This window comes from Lactuca sativa, chromosome 4 (assembly GCF_002870075.4).
Source record: "Lactuca sativa cultivar Salinas chromosome 4, Lsat_Salinas_v11, whole genome shotgun sequence".
Lineage (NCBI taxonomy): Eukaryota > Viridiplantae > Streptophyta > Magnoliopsida > Asterales > Asteraceae > Lactuca > Lactuca sativa.
This window is the reverse complement of record NC_056626.2, coordinates 86302535-86323258: the sequence shown is the minus strand read 5'-3', so window position 1 is coordinate 86323258 and position 20724 is coordinate 86302535. Positions and strand designations below refer to the sequence as shown.

At 37.4% G+C, this 20724-nt stretch overlaps 1 protein-coding gene across 1 annotated transcript; it reads left to right on the top strand.

Annotated features, from left to right (window-relative positions):
- The first annotated feature begins 85 nt into the window (after positions 1–85).
- On the top strand, positions 86–2500 carry LOC111891205 (uncharacterized). Its single transcript, XM_023887275.2, has 2 exons — positions 86–1236; positions 1303–2500. The coding sequence occupies exons 1-2, from the start codon at positions 86–88 to the stop codon at positions 2498–2500; spliced, it is 2349 nt and encodes a 782-aa protein (XP_023743043.2).
- Positions 2501–20724: the final 18224 nt, after the last annotated feature.

Genomic DNA, 20724 nt, shown 5'->3' with positions numbered 1-20724 from the left:
TTTGCATATTTTTTTGTCAAAAGGCTATATATATATGATACTAATTTGCATCTGTTATCATACAATTTGTCTTGCAGTTATATTTATGGCTCTAAATCGTCCATTTATGATTACTCTCTATTGGGGTGACAATGTTGAATATGAGAATGGAATCATCAAGGGCGATGAATCAACTATGTCTGCTTCAGACATTATTAGGCAAAAAATACGGTATGAACAATTTCAAGATTTGGCTTATGCACTTGTTGGAGTCGAAAAATCTTCATATAAGTTGAATATGTCATTATGTTACCAATATTCTGGGAGATCTAATATCGCACCACTTATAAATGATTCAACCTTAGACATGTTGTATTATTTAGCTATGACTGATGAAAATTATTGGGGTCAAGTTTGTGTTGAAATTGAGAAAATAGTGATACCTACAAATACTAGTTTGGTAGATCTCCTTCATAATTTTGAAGTACCATTTCCTTTGCCGAGTGATGATAGATTTGAGCCAAATAATGAGTTTGGATTTGATGATCCTAACTCAGAATGCAGTAGTGAGTCATTAAGCCATATTGAGGAAGACTCTGATGATGTGAGTGACAAATTAGTTGTAGACTTTATGAATGATGTTGGAAATATAGGAGATGATGTCGTAGAAAATTTAGAGGACAACGTTCATATAGATGTTTGGAAGGAAACAGAAAACAAAATTAGGTTAGGAATGCAATTTGAAAGTAAGCAGCAGGTGAAAAATGTAGTAATACTTTGGTCTATCAGTCAAAATAGAGAGTTTAAGGTGTATGAAATTAAACATAACAAATGGGTAGCAAAATGTAAGACCGAGGTGGGTGAAGGAGAAAGCTCTAGTTCTATGCACCATACACAACCTTGTCAATGGTATATCCGTGCAATTAAGAAGAAAAATAATCATATGTGGCAGATTACACGTTGGGTGGATGAACATAATTGTTTTGGATCTTGTATTAGCAATAATAGCAGAATTCTAAACTCTAGAGTTATTGCCTCATACATTCTCCATTCAATTCAAAAAGATGTTGCTTACCCGGTGAAACATGTACAAGCAGATATAAAAAATCGTTTTCATGTTGACGTTTCTTATTGGAAGGCATGGCATGGAAAAAGAAAAGCCATAGAGACCATTTATGGAACTTGGGAGAGTAACTTTGTTGAGTTACACAAGTATATTGCAGCTTTGCAGGCTTCAAACCCTGATACAATTGTCAAGTGGTTTCATAACTAAAATAGCTCATCACAAGTGGCAAAATTTAAATATATTTTTTGGGCTTTTAGACCAGCTATTAAAGCATTTCATTTGTGTCGCCCTGTAATTTCTATCGATGGTGCTCATTTGAAGGGTTCTTACAAAGGAAAATTGCTTGTTGCTGCTTCAAAAGATGCTAACAATAATATATTACCAATTTCTTATGCCATTGTTGACGAGGAGACAGTTCATAGTTGGTGTTGGTTTTTGGGTCATTTTAGAAATTTTGTTGCTCCAAATAGACAATTATGTGTTCTTTCTGATAGGCACAAAGGAATCATTCATGCAATGGAAAATCTAGAGGAGTGGAAAGAGCCATTAGCATACCATCGTTTTTGTCTGAGGCATGTCAGAAGTAATCTCATGAAAAGGTACAAGAATGTGAACCTTAAAAAAATTTGTTGGTCTATGGGTAGCACCACACAAAAAAGGAAGTTCGCTAAGTATATAAGGGAAATAAAAGCAATCAATATGGAAGCTTGGCAGTATTTGAAGGAAATTAAAAGAAGTCAATGGTGTCTTTTATATGATGAAAATCACCGATGGGGTTTCTTAACGACCAATATCTCTGAGAGTATGAACAATGCATTACGAGGAGCGAGACAATTGCCAATTAGGGCGTGTATTAACCTTACATTCAATAGAACTATGCAACTTTTCAGAAAGCATAGTGGTATTGCAATGAACTGCATTACACCTCTACCAAAATGTATGTGGCGTCTCTTTCTTAAACGTGACACTCGTGCACAAAGTCATGTTTTATCTGAGTTTCACTACAATGAAGGTGTTTACAGAGTTGTCACAAGGTCACAGATAAATGGAACCGGAGGAAATACACAAACTGTTAATTATTTTCAACATATGTGTACTTGTGGTAAGTGGCAAATGGAGAGATTTCCATGTTCACATGCACTTGCAGTTTGTCGGAATAGAGGGGACAACCCTCTTTCCATTGTGAACAATGTGTACACTACTATGACATACAGACAACAATATAATTTTGGGTTTGTACCACTTCCTCATGTTGATTATTGGTTGGATTCAAACTGGACGATTGAAGCAGATTACTCAAAACTTTCTGTTCATCGAGGACGAAGGCGTGCAAATCGAATTCATAATGAGATGGACATTTGTCATCCTGATGAACCTCGCAGATGTACACTATGCCACCAGCCAGGTCATAATAGAAGAAATTGTTCAAATTCTCAACAAAGATTCAATGAGTAGTAAACTATGTTTTTGTTTTATTGTGTTGTAATTTCATATTTCGTTGATCTTGTATTTCATGTGTGATTTTGTATTATGATTTTTAAATTTTAGTAATGTAATCTTAGTTATGTGTTTTCTTATTTCTTATTGTTATAATATTAAATGTTAGTATTAATGGAAATGTATAAATGAGATATATTTGGTATTGAAAACTAATAAGCGTTAGTTATAAATTGAATAATATATTTACATTAAATATTATTAAATTAAGTATATGTACAAAATACAAATAAAAAATAAAATAAGATGTAGTGGTAACATATTTCATAAAATAAGGGTCAATGTTGAATATTTTTATGGACTATTTTGTATATTTAATATTTACGTAAATATAATAAGTAAATATAATAAGATGTAGTAAAAATGTAGAAAAAAATATATAAAAGGATAAAGTTTGAACGTATTATAAAAAACTAAGGACTATTGTTGTAAGTTGTGAGGGTCAATATATATTTACGTATTGATTTAGTGGGTCAGGAGCCCTATTTCTACAAAGGCATTCAAAACAGCCCCATTTCTACTAACCTTTTTGAAAACTGCCCCCTTTTTGCAAATAACTCTCCACCGATGTCCAGTGAGTCAATCCTTAGGGGCCATAATCGACCCTAATTATTCTGGTCATACTTTCTCTTAAATCTCTTTCATCTTTGGAAGATTTATTTATTTCTGGTAATTTATCGAATGATTGTAGGGTTTACTGGTCGGCGACTGAAGCTGTTTATTCTGGTGATTATTCTTCAGTTAACAAGAATTCGAGGCAGGGAGTATGTCCATTAGGTAGGAATAGGATTATTATGGTTTTTTTTTTAAAATTTTTCAGACTGTTTGGTAAATAGTAATGACGGATTAATAATATTGAATGAGCAGGGAGGATGTACAAGTCCCATGATCACCCTACTTCCCGGCATATGCACAAGGTCAAGGGCCACCCCCAATGATGCAAGAACGGTTCCAGAGTGTTATCAGTCAGCTTTTTCAATATGTGAGTTGCTTCATCTTTATCTTTATCCTTACTTACACCTGTGACTTCTTTCTTCACTTTCTTTGGTTGGGTTACTACTTATATAATATACCTGGCATGTATGTGGTGGTGTTTATAGAGAATTATCCATTGTGGTGGAGCTGTTGATGATGACATGGCAAACATCATTCTTGCTCAGCTTCTGTACTTTGATGTTGTTGATCCTAACAAGGTTTGATGAGATCAATGTCTTTCCCAATTAAATGTTGTGGTGGAGCTGTTGATGATGACATGGCAAACACCACCTTTTAACCGCAATTTCAACTCTCAAAACAATCACTCTAGATATCCCCATAACCCTCTCCATCTATCTCAATCGCAGAATGATCATCACACGAAAGAAGTACCGCAGTCAAACAAACCATCGAACTCTGGTACACAAGCTGAAGAAAAGAATGAAGTCATTATCTGCCACAAATGCAACAAAGAGAATCATTTTGCCAAAGACTGCAAGGCAAATTTAGTTAAAGAAAAGGTGTTCTATCTGAGAATGGCCCATAAAATGGAAGAAAAAGAAAAAGGAAGGGCGTATGTTTCCCAAGTCAAGAGAGACCATCAAGTATGGTCATCCGGAGATGAAGACGAAGAACATGATAACAAGATGAAAGGGAAAATCTTCATGGTTGCAATTGCTAAAGAGGACGGATCGACGAAGCTGGGGAGAAACTACTGCTATATGGAAAAAGATGGCACCCTCAGCATCATCGAATAGATAAAAATCATGACCCTTTCTAATAATTTAAGCATGCATGATTGTGAACCATGCTTAGTAATACTTAATGACACATATTGAAAGACACTAGCTTTCTGAATTGAAAACAGTTGTTACTCCAAAACATGCTACATTCCTATTCGCAAACATATTATATTATACATTGATGGTCTTATTACAAAGACTGGATACAAACCGACTAAGTTTAAGTTTATTACAAACTACCCAGGATAGTGTAAATTTTACACATACTAAAACTTAAAAACAAAAGTAATAGTATAAACTATTTTAATTCTTCTAACAGTATAAAGCTATAATCGGTGGTTATTGCCTGTAATATATTAAAACATTGAGAGGGGTAAGCGGTGACGCTTAGTGAGTTCAATAATAGATACAATATAACGTTATGCCATATATATATATATATATATATATATATATATATATATATATATATACATCAATATGGCAGAAGGAAAGAGGAACAACAAAGGCATATGTGAAATCATGTGACAAGCTTTTCATATCAATCAACGACTCGATTCAAAGATTTACAGTCAATGAGATAAAACAATTTCAATACTTGATAAACATCAATAACGCTTCGGCCCAAATGACACCGAAGACAAACAATTTCTGATTAACATTAAGGTAGATTTCAGGTTTTCACGCCCTGTCTAACCTTTTGCCAATACCATAGAATAGAAGTCATTCTCTTACGAGACATGCTCTACATGGCCAAAGGCTACATATTGGTACCACTGTGAATCTAAGTCCTTTCACTGATCACATGGTCAAAGGTATAACTTTGCTAACAAAATAGTGGAAATAATAACAACGGAAAAGCACATAGCATATATAACACATAACATACAATTGTTCATATATATTGAACTTACCTTGAAATAACCGGGGTTAAAATATTAATTTAGGCAGCACTTCGGCTCCAAATATGACTTTCTGTGACGAAACCGAGGATTTTCTTTGAAAACCGGCTTTATGCGGGCAGAGTTTCGACTAGAAAATATAATTTTCTCGGGAACTTTGGGGCGTCGGGACTTGCTTCGGGTGTCGGGATTGATACCGGGACTTCAGGGGTTGATAGGGTAAATTTAGAGGAAGTAGTGGGAGTAAATGTGTGAAATTTGTAACCTAAACCCGTCTGCCTTCGCATTCTATTTATAGGGGACCAAGGCTCGCTTTATGTTGGGCGTAAGTCCTCGGTACGCTGGGTGTACTACGAGATGGCCAACTACGCGGGACGTGGCCTCGTACACAGGGCGTACATGCGAGGTGTCACTTGTTCGGTTCCCGGGCTCGGTCGTGGTACATAGGGAGAAGAGTGAGAGACATGGCTGATTCCGGATCGCACACGTACGCTGAGCGTAGGCTCGTACGCTGGGCGTACGACCCTGGATAATATTTCGAATTTTCATTTATTTTTATTTAATAACTTCAAAAATTCATATCTTTTGCGTACGAACTCCGTTTTTGATGTTATTTATATCCACGTGTAGGTGAGAATATACTCTACAACTTTCATTTAGACCCGGTCGATAAATTTTGAAATTATTATTATTATTATTATATTTTTAATAGTCCGGGACAGGATAAGACCGTTAAAAATTCATAACTTCTTCATCCGACGTCCGTTTTTGTCAGTCTTTTTACCGTTGTACTACTATTGACGAGACCTTCGATTCTCGTTTAGGTTGTGTCAGCTAAATATCACTCGATTTTTATTTCGAGTTTTTAGCTGTCTATTGCTATACCGAAACTTAGAAAACTCATAACTTCCTCATATGAAGTTAGATTTTGGCATTGTTTTTTGAAAATTCTCAGTTTAACGAGTACTACGACTTTCATTTAGATCACTAAGGCTAAAAATTAGTTTATCAAAAACTCAATTTTTATGTCATTCAGTGTCGTGTCGGTTTTGTCGCGAATATTCGATTAGTCATAACTTCTTCGTTATAACTTGGATTTTGATGAGTTTTTCGGGCAAATGTTTCTAACGAGATTTTTTTACAACTTTCAATAATAAAATTTTACTTATTTCATTTTTTATATTTTCGTTAAATTTCACTATTTGACATTTGGTTGGAATCTCATAAGACTTCCAATAATTTCCGAGTGATTCTAAACATAGTTTTAATTAATTTCTAGTAAAAACCATCCGTTAGAACTCAATACTCAATATAACATAATATTTGATAATATTATTTATTACAAAACACGAATTCAAAACGTGTATGTTACAAATACCTCCTCCTTTTGAGGATTTCGTCCCCGAAATTACATCGATTAAAACAAATGGGGATATTTCGCTCTTATTTCATTCTTATTTTCCCAGTTATAATTTGGGCCTCGATGGTGTTTCCACTTGACAAGCACCAACTCTAATTCTTTATTACGTAGCTCAATCGTTCTTTCATTTACGATCTTTTCAAGCTCTTCTACGTATCTTAATTTATTATCCAATTTCACTTCAGATAATGGAACTGTCTCATCATAGATGCTTAAGCATTTGCGCAGATAACTCACATGAAAGACCTCATGAATACCTGCCAAATCTTCAGGCAATTCCAAGTGGTATGTTTGTTTACCAATCCTCTGGATGCTTTGAAAGGACCAACAAATCTAGGACTTAGTTTTCCTTTCTTTCCAAATCACATAAGGCCTTTCCATGGGGATACCTTCAACATTACGATATCACCCATTTGGAATTCTATGGGTAGTCTTCTCTTCTCTGTATAGGACTTTTGTCGATCCTGGGTCGCTTTCATTCTTTCTCGTACGATTTGAATCTTGTCGGTGGTGTCTTGAATCATTTCAGGACCTCCAAGGATCTTCTGTCCTATATGACGCCAACATAACGGCGTACGACATTTGCGACCATATAATGCTTCATATGGTGGCATTTTGATTGAAGCGTGGTAACTGTTATTATACGAAAACTCGACAAGAGGTAAATATCTATCCCTATTACCATCGCACTCCAAGACACATGCACGAAGCATATCTTCTACTGTTTGGATTTTTCTCTCCGTCTGACCGTTTGTCTGGGGATGATAAGTTGTGTTGAGAGGAACTCGAGATCCCAATTCACGTTGCATACTCGCCCAAAAATGAGAAGTGAAGCGAGTATCACGATCGGAAATGATATTTAGTGGCACACCATGTCTCGCAAAAATTTCATCCAAATATACTTGTGCGTATTTCTCCATTGGAGTCGTTTCACGCATGGCGAGAAAATGTGCACTCTTAGTCAGGCGGTCGACAATTACCCAAATGCTATCATCCTATCTAGTAGTCTTTGGCAATTTGGTAATAAAATCGATGGACAATTCTTCCCTTTTCCATATAGGAACACTAAGACTTTCTGGGGTTCCGTAAGGCTTTTGGTGCTCTGTTTTGACTTGTAAGCATATCAAACATTCTTGTACATATCTTCCAATGTCTATCTTTAATCTAGGCCACCAGTAATCAGCTCTTACATCATAGTACATTTTACTTGTACCAGGATGTACTGACAACTTAGACTTATGAGCTTCATCTAAAATCTTCTATCTTAATCCTCCAATCTTTTGAATCCATAGCCGATTCTTAAATACTTTTAATCCATGTGGATCATCAAGTAAAACATCAGCATAATGTACCATCCCTTCTTTCTTCACATTTTCTGGCATTAAGGCCTCAAATTGCCATTTCTCTAGTTCATCTAGGATAGTGAACTTCACTGTAGTGTGGGTGATAGTATAACACATACTATTACGATAAACCTTTCTGCTAAGTGCATCGGCAACAACATTGGCCTTTCAAGGATGGTATAGGATTTCACAGTCATAATCTTTGATCAGCTCCATGGCTCGTTGTTGTCTCATATTCAGAGTTCGCTGACTGATTATATAGTTGAGACTCTTGTGGTCGGTAAAAAATTGGCATTTTGTACCAAAAAGATAATGCATTCAAAGTTTTAGGGCAAATACCACTGCAACAAGTTCGAGGTCATGAGTAGGATAATTCTTTTCATAGTCTTTCAGTTGTCTTGAGGCATAGGCTATCACTTTACCACGTTACATCAACACACAACCGAGTCCCAACCCAGAAGCATCGCTATACACGGAAAAATCATTTTCACCTTCTGGAAGTGATAAGATGGGAACATGAGTCGAAAGATCTTTTAGAGTTGAGAAAGATTTTTCTTGGGCTTCACCCCATTCAAATTTTGCTTCCTTTCATGTAAGAGCTGTGAGAGCTACGACTATACGAGAAAAGTCTTTAATGAATCTCCGGTAATAACCCGCGAGACCCAAGAAACTGAGAATTTTAGAAGCATTACGAGGCGCTACCGAATTCTGAATGGCTTTGATTTTGATAGGATCTACGGATACACCGTCACCAGAAATCACATGGCCGAGAAATTGAACCTGGCGAAGCCAAAATATACATTTCGAGAATTTAGCATAAAGTTTCTCCTTTCGAAGAAGTTCTAAGATTTCTCGAATATGAGCGCCATGATCAGCTTCAGACTTGGAATAGATTAGAATATCATCAATGAATACAATGACAGATTTATCGAGCATTGGACGAAATACCCGATTCATCATATCCAAGAATACAGCAGGAGCATTTGTTAGACCGAACTGCATGACAAGGAATTCAAAATGCCCATATTGAGTACGAAAAGCAGTCTTCGGTACATCCTGCTCTTGTACTTTCAACTGATGATAGCCAGATCTTAAATCAATCTTTGAGAAATCGCTAACACCCTGAAGTTGATCAAACAAATCATCGATGCGAGGTAGTGGGTACTTGTTCTTGATAGTCACCTTATTCAGCTCATGATAATCAATGCACATCCGCATTGTTCCATCCTTGTTCTTGACAAACAATAATGGAGCACCCCAAGGAGAGGTACTCAGTCGAATAAAGCCTTTGTCAAGTAACTCCTGCAGTTGGATAATCATTTCCTTAATTTCAGCTGGCGCAAGACAATAAGGAGTCTTTGCAATCGGAGCAGCACCAGGTACAAGATCAATTTGGGATGCTGCTTGCCTGTCCAGAGGAAGTCCAGGCAATTCATCAGGGAAAACATCAGGATATTCGTTAACAACGAGAACATCATTTACAGTTTTATTCTCCTCTCTTGAGATATCAACTGTATAGACAGATAGATAGGGCACCCCTTCGATATAAATTTACGAGCTTTGAGAAAAGATGTTATTTTTAAGATTCTTTGTTCACCATAAACGTAGATAGGATCTTCCCCTTCAATAGGAATGTGTACCATCTTTTCGTAACACAAGAGTTCTGCGTGGTTCTTTGACAACCAATCCATGTCGAGAATAATATCAAAGTTGGGCAAGGAGATAGGGATTAGGTTAGCAAGAAAATTATAGCCCTCAATTTCTATGACACAATCACTATAGATTTTATCAGCAAGTAATGATATACTTCTCGCAGTATCTACGTGAAATGGTTGCGCGAGTGCATAGCAAGCAGTTTGAAAAGAATGCGCAAATTCAATAGACACAAAAAAAATCTGAGGCACCAGAATCAAATAAGATGTGAGCAGGTCTAGAGTTGACAATAAATGTACCCATCTCAACATTCGGGTCCTCACGTGCCTCCTCTGTAGTAATTTGGAATGCACGACCGTTAGCTTTTGGCACCTCCTCTTTTTTAGCCGGAGTATTCTTTGGTTGTTGGACGGAAGCTTTACTTCCCGTCACTTGGCTGGTAAGAGTAAGGCAGTAACGTTTCTTGTGGCCAGTAATACCACATGCATAGGAAGTCACATCCTTCCTTGGGAAAACTAGCTTTATGTGACCCGTTTCTCCACATCCATAACAGATAGTGGATTCCTTGTCTATTTTGCATTGACCCGGATGATTCCTTCCACAAACGTGACATGAAGGCGATTGTGTAGAAAAAGATTATGACCTGTCGCGGTCACGAAAAGCACTCTGAGACTGTGCTTGCTTGCTAGGATCAGTTCGAACAGATTGAGCTGGTGGAATAGTGGAAACAGGAGCAGTTCTTTCCGTACGTGGGTGCTTTGGAACAGTAAGAGTGGCACCACGTATCTCTAAGTCATGCTCACACCTTCGAGCATACTCAACAGCTTTATCAAACGACAGAACATCCCGATTAGCTACAAAATCATGGATTTCATGTCGAAGTCCCTCTAAGAATAACTGAATTTTCTCATCTTCAGTTGGAATATACTTCGCAGCAAATCGTGCTTTTTGGTTGAATTGAGTTTCATACTCATTCACAGTCATTCCTCCCTGTTTAATCTCGAGGAATTCTTTCTCCAATCTCCTCCTCAAGTCCAGAGGACAATACTTTCCTAGCAAACGAGTTTTGAACATCTCCCAAGATATATTCTCTTGGTCATACTCATTCAGAGCTTCATAAGTTGCTTCCCACCAGACCAAAGCTTCTCCGATGAGCATTATAGAAGCATAATTAGCTTTGTCTTCATTATCCATATGAGAAATACAAAACACCTTCTTTGTGTTTTAAATCCAAGTTAGAACAACTATGGGATTAAGGACACAAGAAAACTCTGTAGCACTGCTACTCTTGAAAGTCTTGAATGAGGGACGTGTCGCCTTCTATCCCGAAGATTCTCCAGTGGCTTTCTCATTGCCTTTATCATTATTCTTTTTATGTTCTTCGAGATTCTGCCGAATAACACCATTGAGTTTATCCATAATTCGCACCTCATGAGGAGATACTGGAGTGTTCACTTCATCAGGTTGAGGACCTCCACCCACTTCTGGTGTATGGCTACTTACTTGTTCAGTCATTGCTCTGAAATTTAGGAGTAATATAGTATTTAGAATATTAGGATTTATTATAACCTAATACTTTACTTAAGTCTTTCCTATGGTTTGTATCCATATACTTACAAAGATTCAGTTCATATATTGAATTTCCAATAGTTTAAGTCTAAATACTAATCTGTGGCATTTAGTTCGCTTAATCTACTGCTCTGATACCATGATTGAAAGACACTAGCTTTCTGAATTAAAAACAGTTGTTACTCCAAAATATGCTACATGCATATTCACAAACATATTATATTATACATTGATGGTCTTATTACAAAGACTGGATACAAACCGACTAAGTTTAATTTTATTACAAACTACCCAGGATATTGTAAATTTTACACATACTAAAACTTAAATACAAAATTAATAGTATAAACTATTTTAATTCTTCCAACATTATAAAGCTATATTGGGTGGTTATTGCTTGCAATATATTAAAACATCGAGAGGGGTAAGCGGTGACGCTTAGTGAGTTCAATAATAGATACAGTATAACATTATGCCATATAGATACATCAATATGACAGAAGCAAAGAGGAACAACAAAGGCATATGTGAAATCATGTGACAAGCTTTTCATATCAAACAATGACTAGATTCAAAGATATACAGTCAATGAGATAAAACAATTTCAATACTTGATAAACATCAATAACGCTTCGGCCCAAATGGCACTGAAGACAAACAATTTCCGATTAACATTAAGGTAGATTTCAGGTTTTCATGCCTTGTCTAACCTTCTGCCAATACCATAGAATAAAAGTCATTCTCTGACGAGACATGCTCTACATGGCCAAAGGCTACATACCAGTACCATCGTGAATCTAAGTCCTTTAACTGATCACATGGTCCAAGGTATAACTTTGTTATCAAATTAGCGGAAATAATAACAATGGAAAATCAAATAGCACATATAACACATAACATACAATTGTTCCTATATATTGAACTCACCTTGAAATAACCGGGGTTAAAATATTAATTTAGGCAGCACTTCGGTTCCAAATATGACTTTCTGTGACGAAACCGGGGATTTTCTTTGAAAACCGCCTTTATATGGGCAGAGTTCGACTAGAAAATATAATTTTTTCGGGAACTTCGGGGCGTCGGGACATGCTTCGGGTGTCGGGATTGATACCGGGACTTCAGGGGCTGATAGGGTAAATTTAGAGGAAGTAGAGGGAGTAAATTTGTGAAATTTGTAACCTAAACCCGACTGCTTTTGGATTCTATTTATAGGGGACCGAGGCTCGCTTTACGCTGGGCATAAGTCCTCGGTACGATGGGCGTACTGCGAGACGGCCAACTACGCGGGACGTGGCCTCGTACACAGGGCGTACATGCGAGGTGTCACTTGTTCGGTTCTCGAGCTCGGACGTGGTACATAGGGAGAAGAGTGAGAGATGTGGCTGATTCTGGGTCGCACACGTATGCTAAGCGTAGGCTTGTACGCTGGGCGTACGACCTTGAATAATATTTCGATTTTTCATTTATTTTTATTTAATAAATTCAAAAAATCATATCTTTTGCGTACAAACTCCATTTTTGACGTTCTTCTTATCCACGCGTAGGTGGGGATATACTCTACAACTTTCGTTTAGACTCCATTGGCAAATTTTGAATTTATTATTATTCTTATATTTTTAACAGGCCGGGACAGGATAAGACCGTTAAAAATTCATAACTTCTTCATCCGACGTCCGTTTTTGTCAGTCTTTTTAATGTTGTACTACTATTGACAAGAACTGCGATTCTTGTTTAGGTTGTGTCAGCTAAATATCGCTCGATCTTTATTTCGAGTTTTTAGCATTCTACTGCGATACAGAAACCTGGAAAAATCATAACTTTCTCATACGAAGTCAGATTTTGGCGTTCTTTTTATCAAAATTCTCGGTTTAACAACTACTACGAATTTCATTTAGATCACTAAGGCTAAAAACTAGTTTATCAAAAACTCAATTTTTACGTCATTTAGTGTCGTGCCGGTTTTGTCGCGAATCTTCGATTGATCATAAATTCTTCGTTATCACTCGGATTTCGATGAGGTTTTCGCCTAAATATTTCTAACGAGATTCTTTACAACTTTCAATAATAAAATTTTACTTATTTCAATTTTTATATTTTCGTTAAATTTTACTATTTGGAATTTATTGGAATCTCATAAGACTTCCAATATTTTCCGAGTGATTCTAAACATAGTTTTACTTCATTTCTAGTAAAAACCATCTGTTAGAACTCAATACTCAATATAAGATAATATTTTATAATATTATTTATTACAAAACACGAATTCAAAATGTGTATGTTACACATGTGCTGCCGTCCTTTCAGACTACAACAAAGCATTAGATGAAATGAATATAGCTACCCAAGAGCTATATCATTTGAGAGGAAGACTTGAGGATAAGAGGCTTAAAGTTGCCATGTTAGAAAATGATTTGTCATTAGAGAAGGATGCTAGAATGTTGTATGAAACTCAGTTAAATATTGCTTTAAATCAAAGGGATTTAGCCCAAAGAGAAAATGTATGTTTGAATCAATTAATAGAAAAGCTTTTTAATGAATCTGAAGCAATTGTAAACTTAGTTAACAATGGCAATGTTGATAAAACTTATAATTGGGGATGGTCCAATGGGTACTCAAGCAATGAGGACTCAACTCCCCGACTCAATGCTGATTAACCATATGCCCCACCGGATCATGAATTTCATTAACCAGTTAACGATAAAACATTTCCTGAATACATAAGATGCCACTTCGATCGACTACATAAGCTGAGTATCATCGAGGAAATTCTTCCTGAATCCTCGGGTCATCCTAGTGATCAAATACCCATCATTGGCACAATTTATCCCAATTCTTAGACTTCTTTAGTTGTTGATGAAGAAATTGTTATGGAAGGCCCTGAAGTGCTTGTGAATTGTCCATCCTTGCCCTCCATAAAATGTCCCATTAATGAACCAGCTTTGCCATACTCTATGGTAGTCCAGTCATCTTTACCGCAGACCGCAGTAAAAAGCACAGTGACCATTAAGCCCATCCTTCATGAGTTACCAATTGAAAATTATGAATATGATCAATATTCACAAAGTCCTGAATCTTCTAGTTCAGATGACTCAAGTCCTCATTTTCTAAAACAATCAAAGGTTTCCAAGAAACCTTAGTTGAACATTTCTGACTGCGGTTCTCCTAAAACACAAGCAAAATTGGCTTTCAAAGAGGAACTTATGTCCCGATGTAAAAAGCGGGAAACCAGTTTCAAAAACAAAACCCTCAAACAAGCCAAAATTTCAAATCAAAAGAGTTTTGAAAAATCCAGTGACTCAAAAAAAAATGTAGTCAAGGAATCAGACAAAAAGGATTATACAGTAACGAAATTTTTTTCAAACCCTCCTAAAAAATCACAAAAGAAAGTTAAGTCTTTTCAGGGGTACTCTTTTCAATGTTATTCCTTTGACGATCCAAAATGGAAAGAGATTTTGCTGACTCCTATACTTTTAAAGTCACATTAATCTGTTAAAAGGACAAAACCTTGGAGGAATTCACGTGCCCAAACTTTTTCAAATCCCAAGGTCACTACAGTCAAAACCCTCTCACAGCCTGGTCACAAGACTCACACTACACCCTCCGGACCGTTGACCAAGCACGTAGTCTGGATAAATGAGAAAAATCTTTCCTTTGGATTTTATCATCAGAAAGAGTCACGTCTAGTCCAACCTCGTAACATTCCAAAAGTCCTCAAACACCCTGGACTAGGTCTAAAGATTGACACGAAACATGTTCCTATAATTCACATGCATGCATCTAGAAAGAAAACTTCACTTGTAACCCCCGACTCCAAAATCGTTTGGGTTCCCAAACTAACCATGTAATTTTTCAAGCATTGTGCAAGGAGGAACAAGAAGAAGAGTGGTTAATTGATAGTGCCTACTCGTTGCACATGACTGGAAGGTTAGAATACCTTCAAGATTTCAGGCCTATTTGTAACGGTGGACACGTCACATTCGAGAAGAATGTGAATGGAATCATTAAAGGTTACTGTGTGTTAACAACAAAAAATTTCTCAATTCAAAAGGTTTCTTACGTAGAAGGCCTCAAGCATAATCTTATCAGTGTGGGCCAACTATGCAAAGGTGGCCATCGGGTTGAATTTTGATAATGAATATTGCTACATTATGACAACTGACATAAGCACTTGCTTGATCAAATCTTAGTCCGAAGGGACAATGTATCCTTTGGATATCTCATTGATCATTGGCGAACCGTAATTGTGCTTTCTATCCAAAGCAGTATCCGAAGTTCGCTGGCTATGGCACCGCAAGCTAGCTCATCTAAACTTCCGGTATATCAACAACCTTGTCACCGGAGAACTCGTTTGTGGTCTCCCAATTATGAAATACAACAATGATACACTTTTCCCGGCTTGTGAGTATGGAAAACAATTGAAGGGAAGCCATCCACTGGTTATTGATTCATCAATTTCTGAACCATTAGAGCTACTTCAGATTGATCTCTACGGCCCATCTACTGTAGCCAGTCTCCATCACAAGAAATATATATTGGTTATAGTTAATGAATTCACTCGTTTGACATGGGTCTTCTTCCTAAGGCTTAAATATGAAACACTGCAGATTCTGATCAACTTCATAAAAGAAATTGAGCTTCATATCAAGTTACCAGTCTGAAGAGTCAGAAGTGACAATGGAACCGAATTCACTAATCATCTCTTGCTCAGTTTCTTGGTTTCCAAGGGCATCAGTAACAACTTTTCAGCTCCCTACACACCGCAGAAAAATGGAGTAGTAGAGCGAAGAAATTGTACTCTAGTCGAAGCACCAAGATCCGTGTTAAACTTTGTAAACCTTCCTTTATACTTCTGGGCCGAAGCAGTGGCAACTGCATGCTTTGTTTAAAACAGAAGCATCATTTGCAAGAGTCTTAACAAAACTCCATATGTGGGCCTCAACAATCGCAAACCGAATGTCAGATTCTTCCACATATTTGGATGCAGATGTTTTATGATCAACAAAAAAGATCATCTTAACACATTTGCACTGATATCAGATGAAGGAGTTTTTCTTGGCTACTCAACCAATAAGGTGGCCTACAGGGTTCTCATCAGACGAACAAGACTGATAGTCGAAAGCTTCTATGATAAATTCGATGACTATTACGTCCGCAACACTGCTCCGTCAGGTGAAAGTACAGCTATCCTGGAAAGTGATATCCCAGCCTCTTTGGGTCCCTTGAACAATGTTGAAATAAACTATAATGATCTTTTCGACCTTGCAAAGACTGCCCATCTCTTTTAAATCCTTGTGTCTCCGGTAGCTCAACAACTACATGCTGAAGTCTCTGTTCCAACCCTATCTGAAGACTTGTCACTCAACACTTCCACCTCACCGATTGAGGGGGAAAGTTCAACTACGGTTCAAGTAACAACCATCGAGGTTCCAGTCCCTAAAGACGCAGCTCCGCTATCTACCCGCAGAGTCACAACTCAATCAAATGTCTCTTCTGACTCTGCCGCAAAGAAATGGGGAACATAGAAACAAGAACATATCCGAGGATTATCACTCACTCATCAATCCAGGGGGAACTCTCATCTGCAGTTCAGGTGGAACCTCACCCAAATGCTGATTAGAATCCACAGTCCACCACACTTCTACAAGCTGCTCACAAGTCGAGGGAGAACTGCCTTCTCCATCTGCAGAGTTCTCTGATGTATTAGATATTCCCTCGACCGTAGCCACTGATCACCAACAACCTCGTCTACATGTCTGGACGAAGGATCACCCATCGGGTCAAATCATTGGAAACCCATCCACATGTATACAAACTCGATCCTCTAGTGATTTAACTGACCACTGCCACTATGCAGCTTTCATGTCCTCAGTCGAGCCTCAAACCATAAAGGAAGCACTCATGGAACACGAATGGATTGCTGCAATGCAAGAGGAGTTAGCAGTGTTTGAGAGGAATAAAGTGTGGAAAATGGTTCCGAAACCAAATGGCCACACAATTGTTAGAACAAGATGGGTTTATAAAAACAAGCTTGATGAATCCAGTGTGGTTGTGAGAAACAAATCAAGGCTAGTTGCTAAGGGGTACAATCAACTGGAAGGTGTTGACTACGATGAAACCTATTGTAACAAACCAATATTTCAAGTCAATGTAATGACTTCCAGTCAAATATCGTAACCTGTTTTTAAGATAATAAAATAGCTTCGAAAATGAAACGTTCAAAAATCTCAATTTGGATGTACCAAGTGGTAGATATCTTAACAAGTTTTTCAGAAATATAAAGAACACTAAAATCCAAGTTATAACGAAGAAGTTATGACCAAACAAAGATACGCGACAAAACACTATTAAACAAAAAACACAAAGTTTCAATAAACTACTTTTTAGCCTTAGGTATCTAAACTAAAGATGTATATTATGTTAAACCATGAACGTGCATAAAAAGAACATCCAAATCTGACTTCGTATGAGGAAGTTATGATTTTTCTAAGTTTCAGAATAGCAGTAGACAACTAAAAACTCGAAATAAAGATCGAGATGTTTTTAGCCAACACAACCTAAACGAGAATCGAAGATCTTGGCAATAGTAGCACAACGGTAAAAATATAGACAAAAACGAACGTCGGATGAGGAAGTTATGGATTTTTAACGGACTTTTCGTGTCCCGACCTATTAAAAATATAAAATTAAAAATAAATTCAAAATTAGCCGACGAAGTTTAAATGAGAGTTGTAGAGTATATTCTCACCTACGCGTGGTTATAAAGAACGTAAAAAACGGAGCTCGTATGCGAAAGTTACGCCCAGCGTATGCGATACAAGGCCTAGGATCGACCACGTCTCCCCTACACCCTCTACCCCCTGTCCCATCCGAAGACCAGCGATTGATGAATGCATCATGCATGACGTACGCCCCACGTACGGGAGTATGCTCAGCGTACGAGCTGCAGACAATGTACACCCGATGTACTTCGGAGTACGCCCAACGTACGAGGCCTGGCAGCCCTCTTATAAATAGCTCGTGAGGCTTCAGATTTTAGGTTGCTAATTCACCTCCTTCTCTCCCGTTTTCTCACTTTCGAGCCTCTCAAGACTACCCCGACGTCCCGATTATGTATCCAAGCTCCGACGAAGGTTCGAAGCTCTGAGATTTCCGAGAAATCGACTTCTTTCCGGTCGAAGTGTTGACTGAGCAAAGCCTCTTTTTCATCAAACCGTCAATTCTACCAAGTGAGTTCATACCCCTATCACTCTACTTTTAAATGCTTTTAAAACACTTTTTTTTGGGGGGGGGGGGGATACAAGTAAACACATGACTAAAATCGGGTGAAAACATCAATCTCTTGCTATACTTTTCATACAGTTGTTTTAACTATTATACGAAAATGTTAGCATGCAAAATATCTTACGATACTACTTTACCCTCTCGGGATAAAATATGTTTATATATGTCAAAATATGTTTTATTTTTATGTTTGTATAACATATCATAACAAGGGTAACCATTTCACTGTAACCTTGTTCATTTCGAAAATACGTGACTTAGTTGAGAATATGTGAGACATTCTCCTTCCCGTACCTATCAAGGTATACTAGAAAGCCCTGTTTTATAACCAAAATCTCCTCCCAGAGAACGTGATAATCGTGTATAGATCTATACGGGACTGATGATCCCGCACATTGATTGTTAGCTATAGTCCAAGAGGTGACAATTATCATAACACTTCGATGCCTGAAGAACGTCACCGCAGGCAAATTTATTTTAGTATGGTTATGGAAACTCACAGGATAGACAACTATTATGGTATTATGTTTTACGGGAAAAGTAATATTACAGTTATTTTTACGTAAAAATACAAGCTTCCTATAGTTTTATTCACTAATAAAATTATACAATTTTAATTTACGTATGACATATTTACTTACACAATCTAGTTTTGGAGATTTAAGACTACTTCTCACTTTTAGGAAAATATAGGATTTTCCTGGTTCAAATACATCCATTTTGTACAAACAACGATTCATAACATCTTTCATAAGAAAATATCGGATTTTCTGAAAACAGGTGCGGACTTTCGAATGTCATTCATTTACTCAAATAACAACTTATGAACTCACCAACTTAAATGTTGACACTTTTTCTTTGAAATCACTTGTATTCTCAGGGACTCGCTAAACCAAGTTAGCAACTGCTTTTGGAAGATTTATGGTCAGGCGTCAGTTTAATCTTTTGGACATCATATTGTAATTGACTTTTGCAAACATGTAATACTTACAATCATATAAACTGTTCAATTATGTATATGATGGTTTTGTGTACTTTCTGTACTATTCAATTGTTACGATACTGTACATGACGTCCTCCGCCCCCGAATATTTCCGCCGTTCAGGTTTTGGGGTGTGACAGATTGGTATCAAAGCATTGTTTATAGTGAACTAAGTATGTCAAACCATTTATGACATACAACTATAAATACAACCGGGAAAAAAACGCTCTGATTAAGAGTTAAGCTTTTTGAATAAATTTTTATAAAAGTATTCATGCATACAATATAGAGCAGTGTCGTAATAAAACAATATAGAAGTATTATATATGAGTTGTGCACTGTAAGTATGCCTTGGGACATGTAATTGGGACTGGGACAAATATAGCCTGATCAACTATATTTATCTGAGAGCCGACTAACGTATGCCAGGGAATAGCTGCAGTGGACAACAAGTCTTAAAACTTACCAAACTTATAAACTTTAGAATCAAATATAACATTTAGAATACAATAGGAGTATTTTGTAAATGCAATAGTTTAACCTACATGTTCAGATTCACATACTTTAGTTTATAGACAATTCTCATATCCCTATTCTCGCACAAACACAATGGCAGGATTCCATCTCCCAGGGGACCCCTACTACCCGAATCAAGGAAATGGAGGATGGATTGAGGATGATCTGGAAGAGGATCCAGAAGAAATTATGAACACGGAGGAAGAAGAAGAGGAACCCATGGAGGAATTGGAAGAAGAGGAGGAACCCATGGAGGAAGATGAAGAAGAAGAATCTGAGGGGACTGATAAAGAACTAGAAGTGTACAATCCCCTACCTGCCGTCCGACCTCCTATGATCAGGAGAGGTTTTCAAAGACCGACTCCCATGTGGGGAAATCTCATTCACCAATGGAGCCGACAGCAAGGAAGGCGCCCTCCGTACGGGATGTGCCGTGCTAGGAAGGGAAGTTCAGCTGACAGAGGACTCCCTATTATCGTGGATAAGATAGCTGACCAAATCGATCATGCGAGATTTACGACAACCCGAATCCGGGAAGTCAATGCAACGGCTCAAGGCACCACTACCGATATTAGTCGTCTAGACGGACTGCAAGACGACACCCGAATCCACACTGTGTCATACCAGGGCCAAATGGATACAAACCTCGCCGAGATAAGAGAAATGAAGGATCTACAAGCCACCTTTGAAAGGCAGGTAATGGAGGCCAAACACTCGTAAGCGGAGTCTAGTACTAAGAACAGTACGCGTCACAAGAAGGAGTACTTGCACAACTCCCAAATTTTGTTATAGACTAGG

Bases quoted from the DNA above. Each gene is read 5' to 3' on its own strand.
- LOC111891205 (XM_023887275.2), top strand. From the start codon at position 86: ATGGCTCTAAATCGTCCATTTATGATTACTCTCTATTGGGGTGACAAT. The intron at 1,237-1,302 runs GTGGTTTCATAA...TTGGGCTTTTAG, and splicing joins AACCCTGATACAATTGTCAA to ACCAGCTATTAAAGCATTTC.